At 50.5% G+C, this 20,091-nt stretch overlaps 2 protein-coding genes across 9 annotated transcripts in view; one reads left to right on the top strand and one right to left on the bottom strand.

Moving 5' to 3' along the window:
- Positions 1-4,550, top strand: part of LOC111151527 (lysine acetyltransferase 7) — a 33,341-nt gene extending 28,791 nt beyond the window's left edge. For all 6 annotated transcript variants that reach the window (XM_022509578.1, XM_022509577.1, XM_022509582.1 and 3 more), the window contains 3 exons: positions 663-809; positions 1,446-1,552; positions 2,825-4,550. In XM_022509578.1, coding sequence (XP_022365286.1) covers positions 663-809; positions 1,446-1,552; positions 2,825-2,926 — 356 coding nt within the window. In that variant the 3' untranslated portion in view covers positions 2,927-4,550. The remainder of the gene's footprint in view (positions 1-662; positions 810-1,445; positions 1,553-2,824) is intronic.
- Positions 4,551-9,575: 5,025 nt separating this feature from the next.
- Positions 9,576-19,743, bottom strand: LOC111151772 (tachykinin 4 (hemokinin)). 3 transcript variants are annotated; one of them, XM_022509968.1, is made up of 5 exons: positions 19,533-19,743; positions 16,859-16,943; positions 14,929-14,961; positions 13,911-13,982; positions 9,576-12,697 (listed from the first exon to the last, which is right to left on the bottom strand). In XM_022509968.1, exons 1-5 carry the CDS (start codon positions 19,647-19,649, stop codon positions 12,654-12,656), a joined length of 351 nt encoding a protein of 116 aa, XP_022365676.1. In that variant the 5' UTR covers positions 19,650-19,743; the 3' UTR covers positions 9,576-12,653. The 3 variants fall into 3 exon arrangements, with proteins under 3 accessions (XP_022365676.1, XP_022365677.1, XP_022365678.1); XM_022509969.1 differs by having other exon boundaries at positions 9,576-12,685; XM_022509970.1 differs by lacking the exon at positions 9,576-12,697 and having other exon boundaries at positions 12,705-14,065.
- Between the last annotated feature and the right edge of the window lie 348 nt (positions 19,744-20,091).

Genomic DNA, 20,091 nt, shown 5'->3' with positions numbered 1-20,091 from the left:
TAAGTTACAGTATTCAAATTACCCCGATTTTCTGATTTTTTTTCTTCCTTTTAAAGAAAACGCACATGTAATTATTTTTACTTAGCTCCAAATAGAATTGATACATTGGGATTGATAGATGTGGCTTGTAAATCCCTTTTAATCTGAAAAGTTCCCACTCCTATCTCTTGTATTTCTTTTCCTATTTATTGAAAGCCCATTAGTTTTCCACGATCATTTGGCAGAGCGTGCATTTTGCGGACTGCGTCTCCGTAATATTTAACATTAGGTGTTCAGATGTTAGAACCAGAGGCTGCAAGATACCCATTACTGAGATAATCTATTCTTAAAATTGAAACATTTCAAAAAACATAAAAAGTGACATAATGAAATGGCTCCCCATCTCTGTTCCAGCGCACACCTACCGATTACTGTTGTTATTAACATTTTTATCTTGTGAAGCCTTCCATAGTTTTCTTAATGTCATTTACAGCTAAATGCAAACACACCATTCTCCCCTTTTGGCTTAGCCCAAGGCAGCACTCTGTACAGTCACTGCCCCAGCTTGAATGTCTGACCCCTAGTTGGTACCATGAAGCAGCCTGTCCTTAAGCTTTCTGTGTTGACATAGCAGTGTTTGCAGTTAGCATGAAATACAGTGTCTGCATTTTGTTTCTCGCTAGGTTACCTGCTTTCCAAAGTGGAAGAAAAAGTCGGCTCCCCGGAACGTCCCCTCTCCGACCTGGGGCTCATAAGCTATCGCAGTTACTGGAAAGAAGTGCTTCTCCGTTACCTGCATAATTTCCAAGGCAAAGAGATTTCTATCAAAGGTTGGTTTTTGGCTCTTGAGGATCATTGATACCCAAGATGTTAATGGCACTGGACATTCCAGCTTTTCTCCTCTTTTCTCCTTGGCCCTGCTCGGCTTGGTCACCTGCAAAGAGAAAGCCCTCAGTGCTTCATCTGAACAGGAGAACAGATGTCCCCTGGATGCAGGCCACTGCAGAGACCCTCCCAAAAGTGCCGAAGGATTCCAGAGCATTTGGCCCTTTGGGAATGGCTATATGATTTTGGTTTCACAAACCTGGAGTGGTTAACGCTAGTTCTTAAACGAAAGTCCAGAAGGAAGAAGAATGTGAATTTTTCTTTTCCCAATTCTTTGGGAAATGTAGGACCTGATAAGATATGCCTGTATATTTATGTAAGGGTGGAAGAAAGTAGGTCTGTTTTTGACCTTGATTTCTGTACGGGTCAGAGTGATTTCTTGCTGTTGTATTTCTCTTTCATAGTTATTAGGACCCGTCAAGTTAAGTGCTTTGTAAGCTTTTTCTGAGCAGGTTGGGTTAAGTATCCGACTCCATTTGTCTGGGTTTCCTCTAAGCGGGGTGAGGGGCTTGGGTTGGTGGGGGTCAGTGAAGGTGTAGGTCTGTACTTTGGCCTGGTTCTCAGTAGTGCTTCTGTTTCAGAAATTAGCCAGGAGACAGCTGTGAATCCTGTGGACATTGTCAGCACTCTGCAAGCCCTTCAGATGCTCAAGTACTGGAAAGGAAAACACCTAGTTTTAAAGAGACAGGTAAAGTTTTTTTGTCAGCTGCTGGCTCAGTGCTGAATGTCTCTTGAGACCTAGCAGAGCAAAATGGGGCCTTAATACTCTAAAAGTAGCCTTCTCTCTCTCTCTCTTTTTTTTGTTTTGTTTTGTTTTAAGATTTTATTTATTAATTTGTCAGAGAGAGAGAACAAGCAAGGGGAGCAGCAGGCAAAGGGAGAAGCAGGCTTCCCGCTGAGCAGGAAGCCCAAAGCAGGATTCTGGGACCGTGACCTGAGCCGAAGGCAGACACTTTACCACCTGAGCCACCCAGGTGTCCCTAGCCTTCTCTTCTTAATGGAATTTGCCTACATGTACCTTTTTTTTGGGTTTTTTTTTTTTTTTTTTGAGCCTGCAGTGAAGCTTGTTGGGCTTACTTCTTATCTTATCCTTTATCTGAAGCTTTGAGTAAGCTCCTGTCTCTGATTTGGATGACACAAGCAAAGGAGCTCAGTTAAGCAGCTTTGTGTCACACAGCACTTTTGTCCTAACGATTTTCTTAGATTGGAGCAAATTCCCCACCCGCTTGAGGGGAATCCTCACAAACTCCAGGGCTTGTGCACTTTTTTCTCTTTTAAAAATATTTTAAAATATCTTTGTGGAAGTGCACTTAAAAGGTATATATTATATATATATAATATAATGATAATTAATATAATATTATATATGTATATGTATATCTGAGCATGAAGCCTGTTGCTGGGCTTGATCTCACAACCCTGAGGTCACCACCTGAGCCGAAACTAAGAGTCGGCTGCCCAACCTCCTGAGCCTCCCCGGTGTCCCTCATGTAAGTGCTTTTAATTTGTTTTAGTTGACAAACCTATAATGGAAGGTGAATAATTTCCGTTCTTTCTGAGGACAGAGTCAGCAGCAATGGGTTTTTGTAGGAAAGCATTTTCTAAATCAAAAGATAATTTTTTTTAAAGCTTTTATTTATTTATTTGACAGAGATCACAAGTAGGCAGAGAGGCGGGGGGGGGGGGCGGAGAGGGAAGCAGGCTCCCTGCTGAGCTGAGAGCCGGATGTGGGACTTGATCCCAGGACCCTGAGATAATGACCTGAGCCGAAGGCAGCGGCCTAACCCACTGAGCCACCCAGGCGCCCCTAAAAGATAACATTTTTATACCTGTTTCCCTCCATAGTGTATCATTAAACCTTTGGAGATTCCTCCTTCACTAACAGGCATTTTGGAATCCGTATATAAAGACATTTTTTCGTTGAATGTGTAAAGTCATTCTTCCTGTTGTTCTCCCGCAGGACCTGATTGACGAGTGGATAGCCAAAGAGGCCAAAAGATCCAACTCCAATAAAACCATGGATCCAAGCTGCTTAAAATGGACCCCTCCCAAGGGCACTTAAAGTGACCTGTTACTCTGAGCCAGCGAACCCCAGCAGTAGGAATCCGTACCCTAGGGATCTGTCTGTCATTTCTGTTGCTCTTGTGATTGGCAAGTACAGTATCCTTTGGGAAGGCCACCCCCCTCAGGACTGTCCTGGCTCCGACCCTCGTGTTCACTGCAGACGCTGGTTCTGAGGAACTGCTGTTTCGGCCTCAGTGAGGTTGCCTGGATGGGATCTCTGTTAAACTTGAGAGCAGATCCCTCGTAGCACTGACCCAAGGTGTTCTGTTTGGTACTGTACCTGTCCAGTCACTGGTTCTCCTCATGTCCTCTAGCCCCACGAGGTTGTGTTGTGTCTTCTAAACTTTGTACTAGTGCTTCTTGCTGCCGGGTCACCAGACTTCCAGACCATGGTTTGCCACCACCAAGACCTTTCCAGTTCCTCCTTACATGTGGTTTTTTGGGGGGTGGGGGAGCGCAGGGAAGAGGTAACATTTCTGACTGTGTGTACTGGGAGGGGTCCATTCCCTTTGTATTTTAGCTCACTTTAAATTTTTTTCCACCATTTTTATTGAAAGAGGCCGGGTTTTGATCAGTGTCAAGCTGACAAGAGACCAGTATTTTTTTTAGCCTCTCCCAGGGACTCGTCTTGGCAACTGCACATAATTTATCCGAATGAAATGGAGAGGAGAATTGACAGGTGGTGATTCTGTACTTTGATTTGAGTTCACCGGTGGGCTGTGTGTTGGTGGAAGGGAACGAGTCCTTTTTTGCCTCACCAGAAAGTGCCCAGCCCTAAATGTTTTCCTCTCTTGTGATCCCCTGCCCCTTTTGTCATTTGCAGGGGCCAAACAGTGTCCGGTTCTCCCTCTCATGCTGCATGCTAACCGGTTCATTTAGAGTACAGAAACCTCCCCTTCCCTGCGCTCCCCCCCCCATACCTGTTGCTCAGATCTGGCACACCTGTACTTCTGCCTCGGTTGCATTGATTTTTGCCCGAACCTCCTCAGAGAAGTAGGAAATGATTGCACCTGACTTCCGGCTCTCCTCTCAGCCCTTGACTCAGCAAGGCAGAGTGCCACGGCCACCCGCCCCCCCCACCCAGCATTTGCTTCTCCCACTGCGCCTCACCCTCCCTTGAACCGAAGTGCTCCTGCCCTTCCAAGAACTCCATTTCCTTTTTGGGATTTGACACCGTTCCCCGCCCGGGTCTCTGCTCTCCTATTTTTGGCCTCAAGCAAAGGAAGAGCCGCTCCCTCTAATTTCTCCAGCTCATTATAACCCGCTATCTTGGGGGCAGCTCTGGATGTAGGACATGTGCTCCCCTTCCCAACTTGGTCTCCAACACTGCTGTCTGAGTGTGGAGCCCTCCCCACAGTCCCAACTCTGGTCATTTGTGCCTTTCTCTCGTCCTCTCTGTACACTACTTATACTCACTGTGGGTTGGGGGGAGCTCCTTTTAAGCATGTTCCGGTGGCAGCTCCCCGCCAGTTTCAGTGTCACTGTTAACGTTTATCCAAAAGCAACTTCACTGCGGGTTTTCTTAAGGGGTAAAGGTCTTTGACCGAAGCTAACCCTTCCCCACATGTGGTAGAATGTGCTGTTCTCTATCTACTCCTCAATAAAGCATGTTCTCTGCTCAAGCCTGTTGCACTCGGGAGCTCTTCCTTAAGTCTGGAAATGGGGCAGCCGACCTGCTACTGATGGCAAGCATGCTTGGCGTTTATCTTCCCCAGCAGTGAGCTGGCTGTTGATGGATGTGGTTTGTGGCTGAGGAATTTTGCTCTGATGCAGGCTATAGAGAGAGTGATTACTCTTAACTTGTCTAGTTGGTGGGATGAATTCTCTCTGCCTCACTTGGTTGCAGCTAAGAGGTACGCATAGCATTGACAAGACCATATTCCTTTTTTTTAGCTATATGCCCACCGTGGGACTTGAACTCACAACTCCAAGATCAAGAGTCGCATGTGCTTCCTACTGAGCCAGCCTCACGCCTCTGTTTGTTACTCAATCTTAAGCTCATTTTCCTGTGATTTCAAGGGCGAAGTCACGGCAGAAAGGATAGACGGGGTACAGCGGATACTTGGGATGGGGTGCGGGCTGGTTTATCCCTGTCTCGGAGTTCATTTGCCATTAGTGAGCGTTGTCACCTCCAGTCATGGATTCTCTGCTTGAGAGGATTTCTGAAAGCCCCCTTGTCTTGTGGCACTTACCCAGGGCAGGCAGTTGGGGCCAGCACTTATCTGACGCTGGAAGTTGTATTTGCCGGGGTGGTTTTGCTCACCATGGAAGGGTTGAGAACCCATCCCAGTGAATAAAGGTTCTCTCTTGTAAGGTTAGAGTCCTGTATGCCATGTACCATGGGCAGAGACTAGGTTGAAGAGAAATTTGAGGTTACAAAAAGACCCTTTTTACACTGTTAGGTTGATGTATGCCCAGATCTCCCTCTTCTACATACTTGTATCAAAGGGAAATTCTGCCTCATGTTTCAAAAACATCGGGCTAGGTGATCTGAACCTTGTGACTGGATGCTGAGAGGTCAGGGCACCTGAAGTTTTGTGCCACTTCGGGCCCCCAAGACTCCCTATTGCCACCCGACTTTCCTTACCGAAAAATAAAAGGAAGGTTTCTCTGGTTTAAATCCCTCAGGTATGGGAACAAGAGTGTTTACTTCCATAGCAGTGTTGTGTAAGACTGTCCCCTCTGACTACCTGCCGGAGAGCAGCCCTGCTGTTCGACTCCTTCCTCAGAGCAGGTCCAGAGCTATTCCTGGTGGAGCTTCTGAAACCCTTGAAGTAGCAATGCCTACTCTGTATCTGGAGGAAGAAGGGAACCCTGGCATGTGCTGGTTGCTTCCTGTATGCTTGGCATGCTGGGTGCCTTCCCACTGCCTCTGACCTTCATGTCAGCCCCAGCGCGGTGGAAATGCACTGGAGTGGCGTGGGGAGGCCGGGAGCCTAAGGTGACAGCAGTGAGGGCCGAGAACTCCCTTTGGTCTATCCTCCCTGAGCACTTCACCATCCCCTCTGCTCTTTGCTTTCTCTACTTCTTTAGTTCTATAGTGATTAATCATCCTTTCCTTTTTAGTTAGATTTCCTGGCTTCAGCCACAGGCCCCTGTGCTCCTAGAGGCTTCCATTACCAGGGAAGTGATGAAACCGGTGGAAGCTTTCAAATGAAAGATTTTAGTCCATCCTGTAAGTAGCACTGGGGGGACCAGAGACCCAGGAAGCAGCCACTGTTCCCCATTCTGACACTGCTGCTGATTTAGGAATAAGCAGTTCAGTAAGCACTATCGCTTGACTGGTTCCTCTCCTCACCACACCTCTGTAAGGTGGATATTCTCTGCCTCTTCATCATGGGAAGGCTGGAGGCTCAGAGGTCTTGCCTCTGGGTCATGGAAAGCCGGCCCTGACTCAGGTTCCAAACCCATTCATGATGCTGTCACGAGGCCTCTGACGCTGCTGTGAGTTCCATGTCTCTTGATGCGTAATAGGGAGGCAAGGAATTGTTTAACAAGATGGCTTGCCCTTTATGGAGCAGGAGGATCCTTTTGACTTGGCTTTGTTTTGTCCCTGTAGTTCTGGGCAGATTGCCTGCCTCCAGTTAGGAACGGCCTCGAATGCCATCAATGTGAAGGCAGTTGGTTCAGGTCAAGGTTGGGGCTCCGTGTGAAAGGCCAGTAGAAAAGACCACAGCTAGCTTCTAGTACACGTTCCTTCTGGAAGACGGAGTGGAGTGGAGTGCGTCTTAGAGGTATATTAGTAACTTCAAGGAAGTTTTAAACCTGTCCGCATTTGAAGAGCAATCAATAAGCCGAAAGGCATTCCCAAAGCAGGGTTTGTGTGAGCGGTGCCTGGATCAAGCAGTGTAGCTCTCAGCAGTGATCCTTTCTACCTTTTTCTCTTCTGACCTTTTGAGAAGAGCCCTAGCATTGGATCGTCTTGAACGCACATGAGGCAAATAGGCATAGATATGTTCAGAAAATTGAGCCTTTGAAGTCCATTCCTACACTGGGGTCAAATAAGAAACCTTGGTTTGGGGTACCTGGGTGGCTCGGATAAGTGACTCCCTTTGGCTCAGGTCATGATCCCAGGGTCCTGGGACCCAGTCACAGGTTCCCTGCTCAGTGGGGAGTCTGCTATCTGCTTTCTCTCAAATGAATACATAAAATCTTTTTTTAAAAAAAGAAAGAAACTTTGGTTTGAAACAGAAAGTGATCATGAGCAGGTATGAACCCTGCCTTCACTCACCCCAAGGCCCTGAATGGGCTTGTATGTGCAGGCTGAAATGACAGGTCCCCTCGAGTGAAGCCGAGTGACCAGGGAAGCAGGCCTGACTCACTGGCTCTCGACTTCCTCCCACGGCCTCACAAGTGTGTGTGTATACAAAATGCAGCCCAGGGTTCTGCACGTTATTAGAATAAAGAGAAACCTTCTTTGCTAAATGTATGGCGTGTGCTAGGAATTCTAGAAACTATCTTGCTCTTTACGGGGATCCTGGAATGCTAGTACTAGACCCATGGGTTTTGCCCCAGAACTTTCTGCTGCAGACTTTTCTGACCGCCTCTTCCAGACTGTTTCCTGCTGCTGGGGGCAGTGTAATTGCCCACTTCCTTTGTGGCCTCTTCCAACAAAATGCCAATGAATGTCACCGATAAGGAGACAAAGGACTCCCCGGTGGTGACAAAAATGTCCCAGGTGCTGGTTGTCTCTTCTGTCTTGTGCAATCCCTGTCCACGTAGGTCCTGCTGCTACCATTTGGGGGCTGGGGGGTTTGTTTATTTGTGCCCAGAAGTGGAGAAAATAACGTGCCTCTTGCGCAACATCAGCTCAGGGGCCCCTCCCAGATCCTCACCGTGAGATGTAAACACCTTTATCCTCAACAAGTCCGGTTCAGTCCAAGAAGCTACTCTTTCTTTAACCCGGTGCTGGTTTCTGGGAACAGCACCATGTGTGTATTTCAGAGTTATTAGAAAGCTACACACTCATGCACACTCACACAAACCTGGTGTGGTAGGTCCTCTCCAGAGCAGGCCACCAACAGTTTCCCATTTCTGGGTATGTGTTCTGCTCCTCCCAGTAAGACTTTTTTCCTTCTTGAGGGTGGGCTGGACTTTTCACTTGTTTTGATTAATCGAGTGATTAATAGAATGTGATACTCTGGCAAGCTTCCACTTTGGCTGTTGGAAACCAGCGGAAATGTTTTCCAAAGCAGAAGGTTGAGCTATTGTGAACAGTGAGGGCTGTGTAAGAGAGAGACCACGAGGGAGAGGACCAAGAAGCTGCAGACGATAGCACCCAAATCCCAGACCTCTCCCCACTGAATGCGGTCTCAGTGGTGACCCCTGCTGACCCCACAGTTAGCTAAAGAAATGCAGCTGAGTCCTGCCAACCTCGCAATTGTGAGAAAGACTGTTGTAAGCCGTTCATTGTTCGGGGATGGTTCCATACACAGCAATGGGGAAATGCAGGAGGAGAACTTTTGAAACGAAAGAGCTGGAATTCAGTTTGGCCCCAGAGGTTCTGTCAGCTGATTGCCTGTGACTGGGAACCAGATGGGTGGGCGAGGGCCACCACCCTGTGTAACTCCAGGGGGCGCTCTTCCTACTCCATACAATGGGAGCCTGGGAGCCTGGGAGCTTGGGAACCCCTTCGAGCCCTGTTTGGCCATTCAGCTTGTCTCGCTGTCACTCGGATTGCTTCTAAAGTCCCTACCTGGCCTGGGAATCTTAGTTACTTCCTTAGAGAAGTGGATCAGGAAAAGTGAAGGATATACTGCCCTCTAGACCTGGCTGGTCATCCCTGCTCAACCACACGGCTTCCCAGTGCTGCCTTTTTTTTTTTTTTTTTTTTAAGGATTTTTTTTATTTGACAGAGATCACAAGTAGGCACAGCAGCAGGCAGAGAGAGAGGGGAAGCAGGCTCCCCGGCAAGCAGAGAGTCCAATGTGGGGCTCGATCCCAGGACCCTCAGATCACGACTGAAGCCGGAGGCAGAGGCTTAATTCACTGAGCCACCCAGGCGCCTGGCCCCGCCAGTGCTTCTTGCATTAAGGTCCCAGATCCTGGCTTTCGAGTCTGTCCATAAGCGGATTCAGCCTACCTAGCTTTCATCGTTCCACGATACCTAGTCTCAAAGTGCAGCTGCCTTGGTCTATTCCCTTTCCTGTTTTTGCTGGGAAATCAACACTTCCAGCAGCACCCCCACCCCCAAGGGTGCCGCATTGAACACAATAGTATGGGCAAAAAGGATACTTTAGTCCTAGAACTTGGAAGACACTCAGTTAAAAAGTATCGGTATGTTTCTTGACATCAGAGCTTCTCAAAACCTCCTCCCTGTGGGAGTTTTCCTAGAGGAAGACAGTAACACTTCCTAAAATGATCTCTGGAAGGAGCCTCCCAGATGACTGGTACAATGGAGGCAGGTTCTCGGAAATTTCCTTCCTACCAACTCATTTGGCCCCACTAAAAAGGAATTCCTTGTGAAGTTTGTTTGTTTGTTTTTTTTTTTTTTAAGATTTTATTTACTCGGCAAAGAGATAGCACAAGTAGGCTGAGCGTCAGGCAGAGGGAGAAGTGGGCTTCCCATTGAGTAGGGAGCCCAATGTAGGGCTCCATCGAAGGACACTGGGATCATGACCTCAGTGGAAGGCAGAGGCTTAACAGACTGAGCCACCCAGGCGCCCCTTGGAATTCCTTGTGAAGTCTTAATTCTGCGTGAGACTTGTCTGTGTGATTATGGTGTAGACCAAGTAAAGCAGGGAGAGGTTGGGTGTTGGCATAAAGGCACCTGGGCTCAGATCCTGGCTCTGCCATTTCCTGTATAACTTCGAGCACATGGCTTATCCTCATCGCAGGGGGAGGACAATAATTGTGGAAGGAAATCTGCCTTGCAGAATGCCCGATTTGTACACCCAATGCTTATTTGTACAAAAAAAAAAATGTGGACCTTGCATTCTGGAGGAGACAGATACCAATACATGTGATTTCTAATTGTGATCAGTGCCACGAAGGGAAAAGGACAAGGTGTGTGAGCAGAACTAGAGGGGACTCTGCCTGAGGAAGGGCCTATATTCTAGGGCCTGAACAATGAGGAATTAGTCCAAGGAAGAGAGAAGGGATGGCGGCAGCATTCAGACAGTGGGGACGCCTAGGTATAGACCCCAGTATAAGGGGGTCCTTCGTGTGTGTGCGAGGGCCTTCGAGAAAGCCTGGCTGGAGGGGGAAGGACCTGAGAACACAGGGCCTTGGAGGCCTTCATGAGACTGTCAGGTTTATCCCAAGAAGCTGAACCGTGGCCAGCAGGGGATGGCATGACCCAATTTCTCATTTTAAAAGCTCAGACTCCCGGTGAAGAATGGATGGGCCAGGTCTGGCAGTAAGATGGGAAGCAAGGAAGTCTACCGGGGCTTTCTCCTTCCGGGCAAAGCCAGACTGGTTTGTATTAAGGGTGGTAGTGGAGGGGGAGGAATTGGAGATGAATTTGGAGAAACCAAGAACCAGGGCTTATTATATTCCATGTAGGGAGCGGAGGGTAATTCCCAGGTTTCTAGTTGGGGCAGCAGAGTACAGGGAGGCACCATTTGTGGGGTTGCCCACCACGGTGAGGAGTGGCCTTGGGGCAGTAGGTGAAGAGTTCAGCATTGGGACACGCAGAGTCCAAGAACTACAGGATAGACGTTCCAGAAGCGGTAGCTGCTATTATTTATTTCAGGCACTTGTGTGAAGTGTGGCTCTCTAGAGACAGAGACTCCTGGAGGACCGGAAGTGGGAGTCATTTGTTAAAATACTCTCCAAGGACCTCTCACCGGGCAAGCACTAGCAGTGGCACTGGGATAAAGATGAATGGGATGTGGTCTGTGTACTTGAGAGAAACGGGATGGGAACATCATATGTTAAGTGTCATGGAGGAATGTTCAGGGGTCTTGGGGAACTCATAGGAGGCATAGAATGGGTAGTTCCCCGCTTGGGAGGGCTTTACAGAGATAATTGACTTCAGAGTAAGAATTGCCCAGAATGGCATGTGCAGGAACCAAGAAGCTTGAGGGACGTGGTAGGTTGGAGAACAGTGGAGAGCAAGGCGTGGGCTTTGTACATCTCAACTCCCTGTTAAGGGCATTAGGTCTTCAAGGACCAATGTGTCCCCGACTTCGTCCTCCCGGGGCCATCTGAGTTCCCAGCTAAGTGCCAGCACAGAAAGGAAACTCACCAAATATTTGGTGACTCCAGTTTCTTTTAAATGTCCCAGTCTTCAAACACAAAAAGACAATCTTCAGTCTTCGTGCATCTTTCAAGTTTGGTAATGACTGAACCACCTCTTGGGCCCACAACACTGAGTGGGCTGAGGTGGGGAAGGCACAGGGGGTGCCCCGGGAGTGAGGGGGTCGGGAGTGGATGGAATAAGTGCGTCCGCTGGGGTATTCTGCCCTGGAGAGGGCTTGCACCACTCCCACCCCTGGATGGCTCGCTGGGCATGGGTAAGGTGGGAGAAGGAAGACCAGGGAGGCCTGAGGTTTAGTCAGGTCTTAATATAGAGGCTGTTTCATTACAAGGCAAACAGAGGACTCTTGCTGGTTGTGCTGACACCTGGCCACTCCTTAGTGGTCTCTGACGTCACTAAAACCTTCCCCAGCACCCAGGTGAAGGGCCTGCCCTCTCCTCCAGGGCCACCTTCTCCTCCTAAAACAGCCTGGCCACCCCACTCCCAAAGGATCAGACATCCCTGTAAAAAATGTCTAACCTATTTCCTCTTTGTGGGGAGAGGGACCTAGAGGCAAATGTTATGCAGCTTAGTGAATTCACGAATTGTCCTCTACTGCTGAACCCACCCCACTCCCAGCTCATTCCTTTACGTAGCCCTCCATGTTGATGACCAGCTTTGCCCTCCACGATTTCATTCCAGCTCATGTGCCTCTCTCCAAGCATCCCGGGGTCCTCTGCATCCTGCCCCATGGACCATAGAGGCAGTGACAGTGGTGTCCCCATCAGACGAGGGGCTCCCTGAGAGCAGGAAGTGTTTGGTGCCCCTGGAGCTCTTCCCAGTGCTCAGAGCATGCCTGACTGCCTGTGGTCCCAAAAGCAAAGCAGTTGAAGAGCCACTTTACGCATGAGAATTGATGAAGGACCTGGGACCCAAATCTCCAGGTCAGAAGACGGATTTGGGGTGTTGAAATGATGACTCTGAGTAGGGAGACGGTGTCTGCTTTCTGGTGGGGGCTGTCCTTACCTGTTTCCCGAGCCTGTTTTCCCGCCTGAGGGTGGGGACCAGGGTTGTTTACTATTCCCTTTGCAGTTCTGGAAAAGCACCACCATCCCCGCCCCGTTCTGCTGCTCTGCAGTTTATGGCAGGGTGTAGCACCCCGGCCATCCCTGCCCTCTGCTCTGCACCAGAGAAGAAACTATTCACTGTTTGTCCATTTATTGAGCCCCTCCTGTGTTCCAGGCACAGGAGACATGGAAGTGCGTGGCACTCAGCCCTGCTCAGCAGTGAGATGGGAGCTGAGCGTGGGGGGAGAGTAGGGTCACTGCAGCTCACAACTGGAACAACAGTGCATGTGTGCATCACCATGGCTTAGGACCGAGAGTTCTAGAAGGAACTGCAGTGAGTTCAGGGAAGCCAGGTGGGACACACCAGTGTTGGGTGCAGGAGACACATGAGAAGAGAGTTGGCCTGGCTGGCTGTCAGCTGTATCGTCCGGGGAAGGAGATGGGCGTTTCGTCCTCCAGGAAGGGTGCAGTGGGGGCGCTCACTCTGACCTGCGGTCCTCGTCCTCTCTGCCTAGGAAGAGTTCTGTACGTGACAGTGGTTTTAGGAGTCTTGTCTGTCTCCTCCACCCTTGGGGGGGCTTCCCTAGTCATTCCTCCCTGGACCCTCCATTTCCCTAACTCTCAGCCTATAGATATTTGGGACGATCAAATTACAAGTCCATCTGCCACATCTTCCAGTTCTCAGCCGGAAGCACGTCTGTAGCTTGGATGAGCCACCCCTTAGCTATTCTCTCTAAGAAGAGGGAAGTGGTGATCCAGTATTTGCAAGCCCGCAGGCCTTCTGAGAGATGCAGAAGGTGCCGTGGACTAGGTCATGGGAGACTCAGCTTTAGCCCCGGCTGTCCTTGGCTCACTGTGTGACTCCGGGCAAGCTTTCCATCCCTGAAAAATGGGATTCCTGCCCACACTCTGCGTGCAGGGACGTTCACTTCCATTTAGGTACTGAGATGACTTCCATGGCCTTAGAATGGAATAGCTGAGACATTTAGAAAAGAATCTTGGGTGGGGGGAGGAGAGGACTTGCCATCTTTAGTCCCAAGAGCCTATGTTGGAAGGAGCAGGTGTTGGACCAGGGAAGCTGGAAGGGCATTCTGCTAAAGGATGAGCTCTGGGGGAAGAAGTCAGGCTTTACTGAAGGCTGACTGGAGCTCGGGGGGCCTACTGGCTTGAACTTCTGATCTTCCCCACATCCCCACCCCCGCCTGTGTCTCTTATCTACCTTCATGCCGGCTCATTCATTTCTTGAGTGTACCCTTGGGCCCCTTTGGGGTTGTGACCCCTGCCAGAAGGTGTTAGCTGGTAGCTGCTTAGGGTGTGATCCCTCCTGGAGTGATTCACACTTAACAATTGCTGAGGACACGAAATACCTCAAGGCTAAAGGCATGACTTTTAACAATCATTGATCACTGTGGGAATAAGGGGGATGTTCCTGGGCCTGAAAAACACACATGATTCTCGTGGCTCCAGCTGGTCCTGAGAGAGGCGGGGACAGAGTGTGCCTGGGTGCTGGGGTGGGTGGAGAGGGTGCAGCTTCAGGACTCCAGCTGTCTCACGCCAAATCACTGAAGGGACCTCCTCCCTGTGCTTCAACCGCTCTCTTCTATGGGACATCTGCCCAGCGGCTTGTGGGGAACTTGCTCCGTCTGTCCGTCTGCCTGGCCCCCACCATGGAGACGGGCAGAGAGGCGTCGGTCACTTTCCCCTGATGCCCTTGCAATCCACCAGAGCTCACCTACCTTCTGTAGATAGTTGCGCCCTGTCCACAAGGCCCTGCACCATTTGTCCTTGCGGATGCTCTGGTGGTGGAGCTAGACGAGATAGAGGAGAAAGAGTGCAGCAGAATAAGGCTGTGCTGGGACCCAAGAAGGGCAGGGCAGGGCCAGGACCAGAGCTGGAACGCAGTCATTCAAGCGTTGTGGGAGTTGAGGGAAAAATTGTGGATTGGTTCATTCATTCACTGAGTCATTCATTGATTCCCACCCCTTTCTCTGGCATTCTCCCTCCCTTTGCCCTTCCCTCCACAGACACCTATGAGCACCACTCATAGAAACTGCTCGCGTTGTGGGTACAGAGGCGGCAGCCCACCCTTTACTGTCTGTGGTGGGAGGGGGTCTACTCTGGGGACAGCACCCATGTGACCTGGTGAGGCAGGGCAGGGCGGGGCGCCAAGGACAGCCTGGCGCCCAGGCCACGGAGACCAGCTCCATCCGGGTAGGGCAGGCACTCAGGGGAGGGGAGGTGGGGCCCAGAGTCAAGTCAGTGAGGAGGATGTGGTGAGTAGTCAGAGCATTGAACTTGATCCTGAGAGAGTACTGAGGGTGTGGTGGGTAAGAGTTGGTTGGTTTTCTTTCGATTTTTTTTTCCTCTTTTCACCAAGGATTTTGGGCAGGGTACTAGCTGCTCAGATTTGCACTTTCCAGATCCTTCTAGGTGCACGGTGCAGAATGGATTGGTTAGCTTTTTCCAATCCCAGGCTTTAGACCCAAAGTAATTTTGAACCTTTGGCAGAACTGGATTCATACTGTCTCCTCCTTATCCCTGCAGCTAATCCCCCCACATGTCCAAACCCCCTCTCTGAGGAGACAGCCAGCAAGCCCAGCGTGTGGCCAAACGGTGCTGGCCCCGCCCCCTCCAAGGCCAGCATGGGGTGCCCCTGGCCAGAGGGTCTCCCCCACCTCACTGACTTGTTAGCGGCCTGGCCAGCTCAGCCCTCCCCGGGGAGTAGGCTGAGGGGAAGATCTGGACAATGCTTACCTGTTCTTCTGTCTGGCTGGATGGGAGGTATTCCTGGGGGAAAGAGAAAGAAGGAATGAGGGCCGCACTGCTTCCCCAGGGGCTTGGTGAGGCGGGAAGGGCTCATGGTTCTTTGGGGTTCGGTGCCTTTGGTGGGTAGTTGGCAGAATTCCAGTCCCTTCCCATCATCCCCGTATGGCTGGGCTGCTTGACTGCTCATGGGGGGGAGACAGTGTGGAGCCCTGGGAAGGGCACAGACTTTGGAGTCTGTGGTGCCTGGCACTGCTTGGACATCCTTGGAAAAGTTTGTAACAGGTCTGAACCTTAGTTTTCCCGCTGGTGATAAAGGGGACGTTGTTGTGAGATGTCATATGTGAGCATTCTAGGTGCTCAATAAATCTTTCTCTGTTCTCCCCATCCCCTGTTCCTCATGGGGTGTTGGATTTCGAAGAGACTGAAATGGCCCAGTCGAGAACACATTTTGTGGAGAAGAAAACAAAGGTCAGAAGTGTTTGGTCATAAGTCAGCTTTCTCTGTTTTTATGTGCATATTTTTTTTAATTACAAAAGCACTCTTGGGGCACCTGGGTGGCTCAGTGGGTTAAAGCCTCTGCCTTCAGCTCAGGTCATGGTCCCAGGGTCCTGGGATCGAGCCCTGCATCGGGCTCTCTGCTCAGCAGGGAGCCTGCTTCCCCCTCTCTCTGCCTGCTTCTCTGCCTACTTGTGATCTCTGTCTGTCAAATAAATAAATAAAATCTTAAAAAAAAAAAAGCACTCTTTGAGTACATGCCCACTATAAAAAGAATCAAGCCATGAGAGGTTTGTATAGTAAAAATTAAAGTCCCTTTCACTCTCTCTCCCTTACTTCCCCTTCCCAGCCTAGACGTAACCACTGTTGACAGTTTCATATTTATTCTTCTAGAAATTTCCCTATGTATTTGCTTATACAAGTGTGTAAGTAAGCAGTTTTTAAAAAAAATTTTTTTAAAGAAGTATTTATTTGTTTTAGAGAGAGAGGGAGAAAGTGCAAGCTGTGGGTTGGAGGTGGGTGAGGGAGAGTGAGACTCTCACACACACTCCCGCACTGAGCCTGGAGCCTGATGTGGGGCTCCACCTCGGGACCCTGAGATCATGACCTGAGCCGAAACTGAGTCAGACACTCAGTGACTGCGCCACACAGGTGCCCCTCCATTGATGGTTTTTATGTTATTTCCAAATTCTTGCTATTACAAACAAGTTGGCAATAAACACTCTGATGTAAATATCTTAAGATTCATGCATCAATAGCATTTCTATTTTGTACATGTTCTGAAGTGAGACTATTGGTAAAAGGTATGTGTACTTCCAGCTTTGATGGAGATTGCCAACGTGTCCTTGACAGGGTATAAAAATGGTAGTTTCCTCAGACCCTCACTGACAACACTTAAATGTGTGTATAGATATAGAGATAGAGATATAATATAATAGAGATAGAGATATAATATAGACAGTGAAAAAGGAGGAACTACCCTCTGTCCAGATCCCCTGGGACATGACTTCTGCATTAAGAATATCTTCAGGGAACACGGGTTCATTTTAAGAATTCTATCTGAGCCAAACAGAATCGACTACGAAAGCTTGGCCAGTGGCTTGGCTCACATCTAGACACTGATTCCCAGCTTCACCAGCTGTCTCTGGAGTCATCCCTCGGATGGATGGCAAGGGCACCAGCAGGCTGGGAGGCGTTCCCTCACCCTTAGGGTGACCGCACCCCCACATGCCTGAGCCAGCCCCGGATTTAACACCTGTAGCCCGGTATAATGAATTCTCTGAAGTGTCGGGTTTGACGATCATTCCTATGGCACGGGCGACCCCTACCAGCTCCTGGAGGCCTGGGCTTGAAGCTGGGCCCCTGCCTGGTGTCATCAAACCCGCTCAGAACCCACCGGACAGCACCCACCTTTGTCACTCACCTCTCACCCGCTTCCCCATCAGCCCAAAGAACTGGCTGGCTTTGCCCCTCTTCACCTGCTGGAGCTGGAGGTGAATGCCATCATCCTGGGGAGGCGGAGACGTCATTGTTAGAGCTGCGGGAGAGGCTGGGGCTGGACACGGGACAGGGTGGGCAGCCTGAGCGACAGCAGGATCATGCCCCCTGGCTCTGTGCCGGCAGGTGGCTCTGGTGCCTTCTTTAGCCAGCACGGCGCCTAGACACAATCATTCATAGACAGTGTTCCACCACCTGCGTTCCTGGCTCAGAGCCCAGCACTTTCTCGTATTAACTCATTTAATCCTCCCTGAAGCCACACCAAGTGAGAACCTGTACAATCACCATTTTACAGATGAAGACACTGAGGCAGAGAGACATTAGTCCTCCCAAGCTCACCAGCTAGGTTGTGAGAGACGGAGCCAGAACTTGAACCAGGTCACCCGGCTCAAAGGCTCAAACACTGCAGACACAATCTCACTTACTCTTCGCACATGCCGTATGAAGTGACTGATTGATCCCTCACCTACGGATGGGGAAACTGAGACTCACGGAAGGTAAGTGACTTGTCCAAGTCACGCAGGAAGCGGCGGAGGCAGAATTTGAACACAAGGAGTCTGACTCCAGAGCATGGTTCTGCTCCATCATAGAAAATGTTTCCAACATAGACAGGAGCGGGCAGCTGGGGAACTCACGGTGGGCACCCTATAGGCAAGGCGGGAGGGCTTCCCCAGCACCCCCGCTCTCACTGCTGCTGACCTCTCTTCCTCCCAAACTCCCCACATGGTCCCAGATCTACCCTACCCCACAGCCTGGGCCTCCCACGTGGAACATGGCATGTGGCCTGGGGTGGAGGCCACTCCTCTGGGCAAAGACATTGTCGTCCTTGAGCTGATGGGGCGAAAAGTCTAGGCCAATGGTGCTGAACTGAAGTTCTCGTTTTTCCATCAGGCTTTGTGATATTGGCCAAAAAGTGTGGCCTCACTTTCTGGCCTTAACCTGAGCCCCCAAAGGGCTTCTCAGCCCTGTTGAGAGGGAGAGATGCTTGCTAGTGGAGAGGGTGACAGTGAGTAACAGTCATCAGACCATCGTCACATCTCTGTGTGCCCAGCACCTGGCACAGAGCTTAGAACACAATGTGTGCAGGATACTAAAAGCTGAAGAGGGGCCCTTTCTAAGCCCTGGGCCAATTCAGTCACTTCCAGTCTGTCTCCTGTGCAGGATGTCAAGGACTGGGGCAGCTGTCTCAGGCTGGAGTCACCTAGCCTGGCTAGGAACCGGAAAAGTCTCTTTGGAGATTTGGACCCACTGCTGAAAAGCTCACGAAAACCACTTTGCCGGGGTAAAAGGCAGCCTTCATATGCAAGTTGGAGAGAATGGCTACTTATGAAGTCTTATCTTTCTCCCGCCCTCCCTGGGCTTTCTGGACCCTGGCTTCCCTTGACTCAGGAAAGACCCCTCCTCCACCTGAAGCCTGCCTTATGCATTTAACCCAAATGCCTAGCTTCAGGGATGACGACAGGTGGGGGACCCCCCAGGGCTGAGGCAGTGATCCGCTCATCCTGACGGCTGCCTTGTTCCTTCCTTCTGTCACCTCAGTCCTCCTGTGTGAATGGCTCCTCTACTCCCAGACCCGTGTCTCAGGGAACAGAACAGCTATGAGACCCAGCTACAGGGGGAGGTGCTCGCAGGTGGAAGGCCCAGCAGCACCTGGGGAAGCGGATGTTTCTCTCGTGGCTGTGAAGAGAGCTCCCCGTCACACCACTTGGCTTTGCTGGGCCTGGGCCAAGTCCCATGCTTTTAGGCACAGACTCTGCAAAGACCCTCGGGGATCATTTTATTCTCCTCCCATGTCACAGGTGGCCAGAAAGCAGCAGTGATTCTCAAGGTCGCGCAGAGTCCATGGAGAAGCTGGGACTTGAACCCTGGTCTGTGCACCCTGCAGTCTTCTCCACTCCACACGCTTCCACATCAGACAAAGCAGGAAGGAAACTCGCCACCAATGGCCGTTCCTTTGATGGCTCTTCCAGTGGCCCCAGGGTCCTGACCAGATGCTGTCATTTTTGGATTTCTCCCCAGTGACCACATTCAGGACCGTTTAGTAGAAGACAGTGGCCATCGGACCAAGTAATTATCATGAAATAAGAGAAACGTGGGAGATGTTAACAGTGATCCTGCCCTAAGTTGACCCCCTTGAAAGGGAATTCTGGAAAATTTCCTCTGATGCACAGACAAACCAAATCTGATCTCGGACAAATGTGCTTTTAAAGCTGCATAACATTGGACAAACTGTTTGACCTTTCTGTGCCTTGGTTTCCTTAGCTGTGCAATGGTGATAGTAACGGTACCTTCCCCACAAGGCTGATAGGAGGATTAAACTGGTCAATATTTATGAAGCACTGAGGACAGTGCCAGGAGCAGAACATATGTGACATAAAACACAAACACACACACGTACACATACACACTCACACACTGTTGCTCCCATGTATGCTTGCCCCTTTGGATGTCTGCCCAGCCAGGGCCTGTGGCCCTGAACCTACCTGCAGAGGGGAGTCCAACAAAATGGCTAACAATGTACAAACCGCTCTCTGGGCAGCTGTGGAAGGGATCTCCCACCCCCTCCACCGCAGACCAGCCCGTGCCTCACCCCCCAGTACCTCCAGGGTCAAGGTTATCCAGGACCCTGCTTCCGCTCCGAGTGCCAGTTCCTCGTCAGCTGTCACAGTGCCTGCCGACAGCCCCATCAGGAGAAGCAGGGGGAGGCAGGGCAGCATAGTGGGTACTGCTTTGTCCTGGGACCCTCCCGGAGCTCCTCGCGGCTTAAAGATGCTGTCTCCAGCACGGCCTGGGGCCTCTCTCTGGCTCCTTTCGTGTGTGTTTGGGGAAGTGGGGGTGGGTGAGTCTCCACCTACTCTCTGTCCTTCCAGTTACCCTGCTTTCCTTTCTTCAGCTTATCTGGCCCCTGGGGCCACTTCCTGTGACTCCCTTCCCTCCCTCCTGCTGGCTGGAAAGACCAATGATACCAGAGGAGGGACCAGACCTCTTCCACTGCTGGCCCAGCACTTGATCCCAGGGCTTAGCACTCTGATGCAACACTGGCCTCACCTTTTGGCTGTGTTCCCTTGGTGGCAGGTGCACAATGGGGCACTGTGTGGGGGCCTGGCTGGAAGCCCAAGGGGGCCTGGTCGTCCTGGACATGGGGAAGGGGAGTGTGCG

Source organism: Enhydra lutris, unplaced genomic scaffold (genome assembly GCF_002288905.1).
Source record: "Enhydra lutris kenyoni isolate GAN:26980312 unplaced genomic scaffold, ASM228890v2 scaffoldscaffold26, whole genome shotgun sequence".
Classification (NCBI taxonomy): domain Eukaryota; kingdom Metazoa; phylum Chordata; class Mammalia; order Carnivora; family Mustelidae; genus Enhydra; species Enhydra lutris.
This window is presented reverse-complemented; position numbering and strand designations above follow the sequence as displayed.

Bases quoted from the DNA above. Each gene is read 5' to 3' on its own strand.
- LOC111151772 (XM_022509968.1), bottom strand. From the start codon at position 19,649: ATGCTGCCCTGCCTCCCCCTGCTTCTCCTGATGGGGCTGTCGGCAGGC. The intron at 14,962-16,858 runs GTGAGTGACAAA...TCTTTCCCCCAG, and splicing joins GATGGGGAAGCGGGTGAGAG to GAATACCTCCCATCCAGCCA. The intron at 13,983-14,928 runs GTAAGCATTGTC...TATCTCGTCTAG, and splicing joins CCAGCCAGACAGAAGAACAG to CTCCACCACCAGAGCATCCG.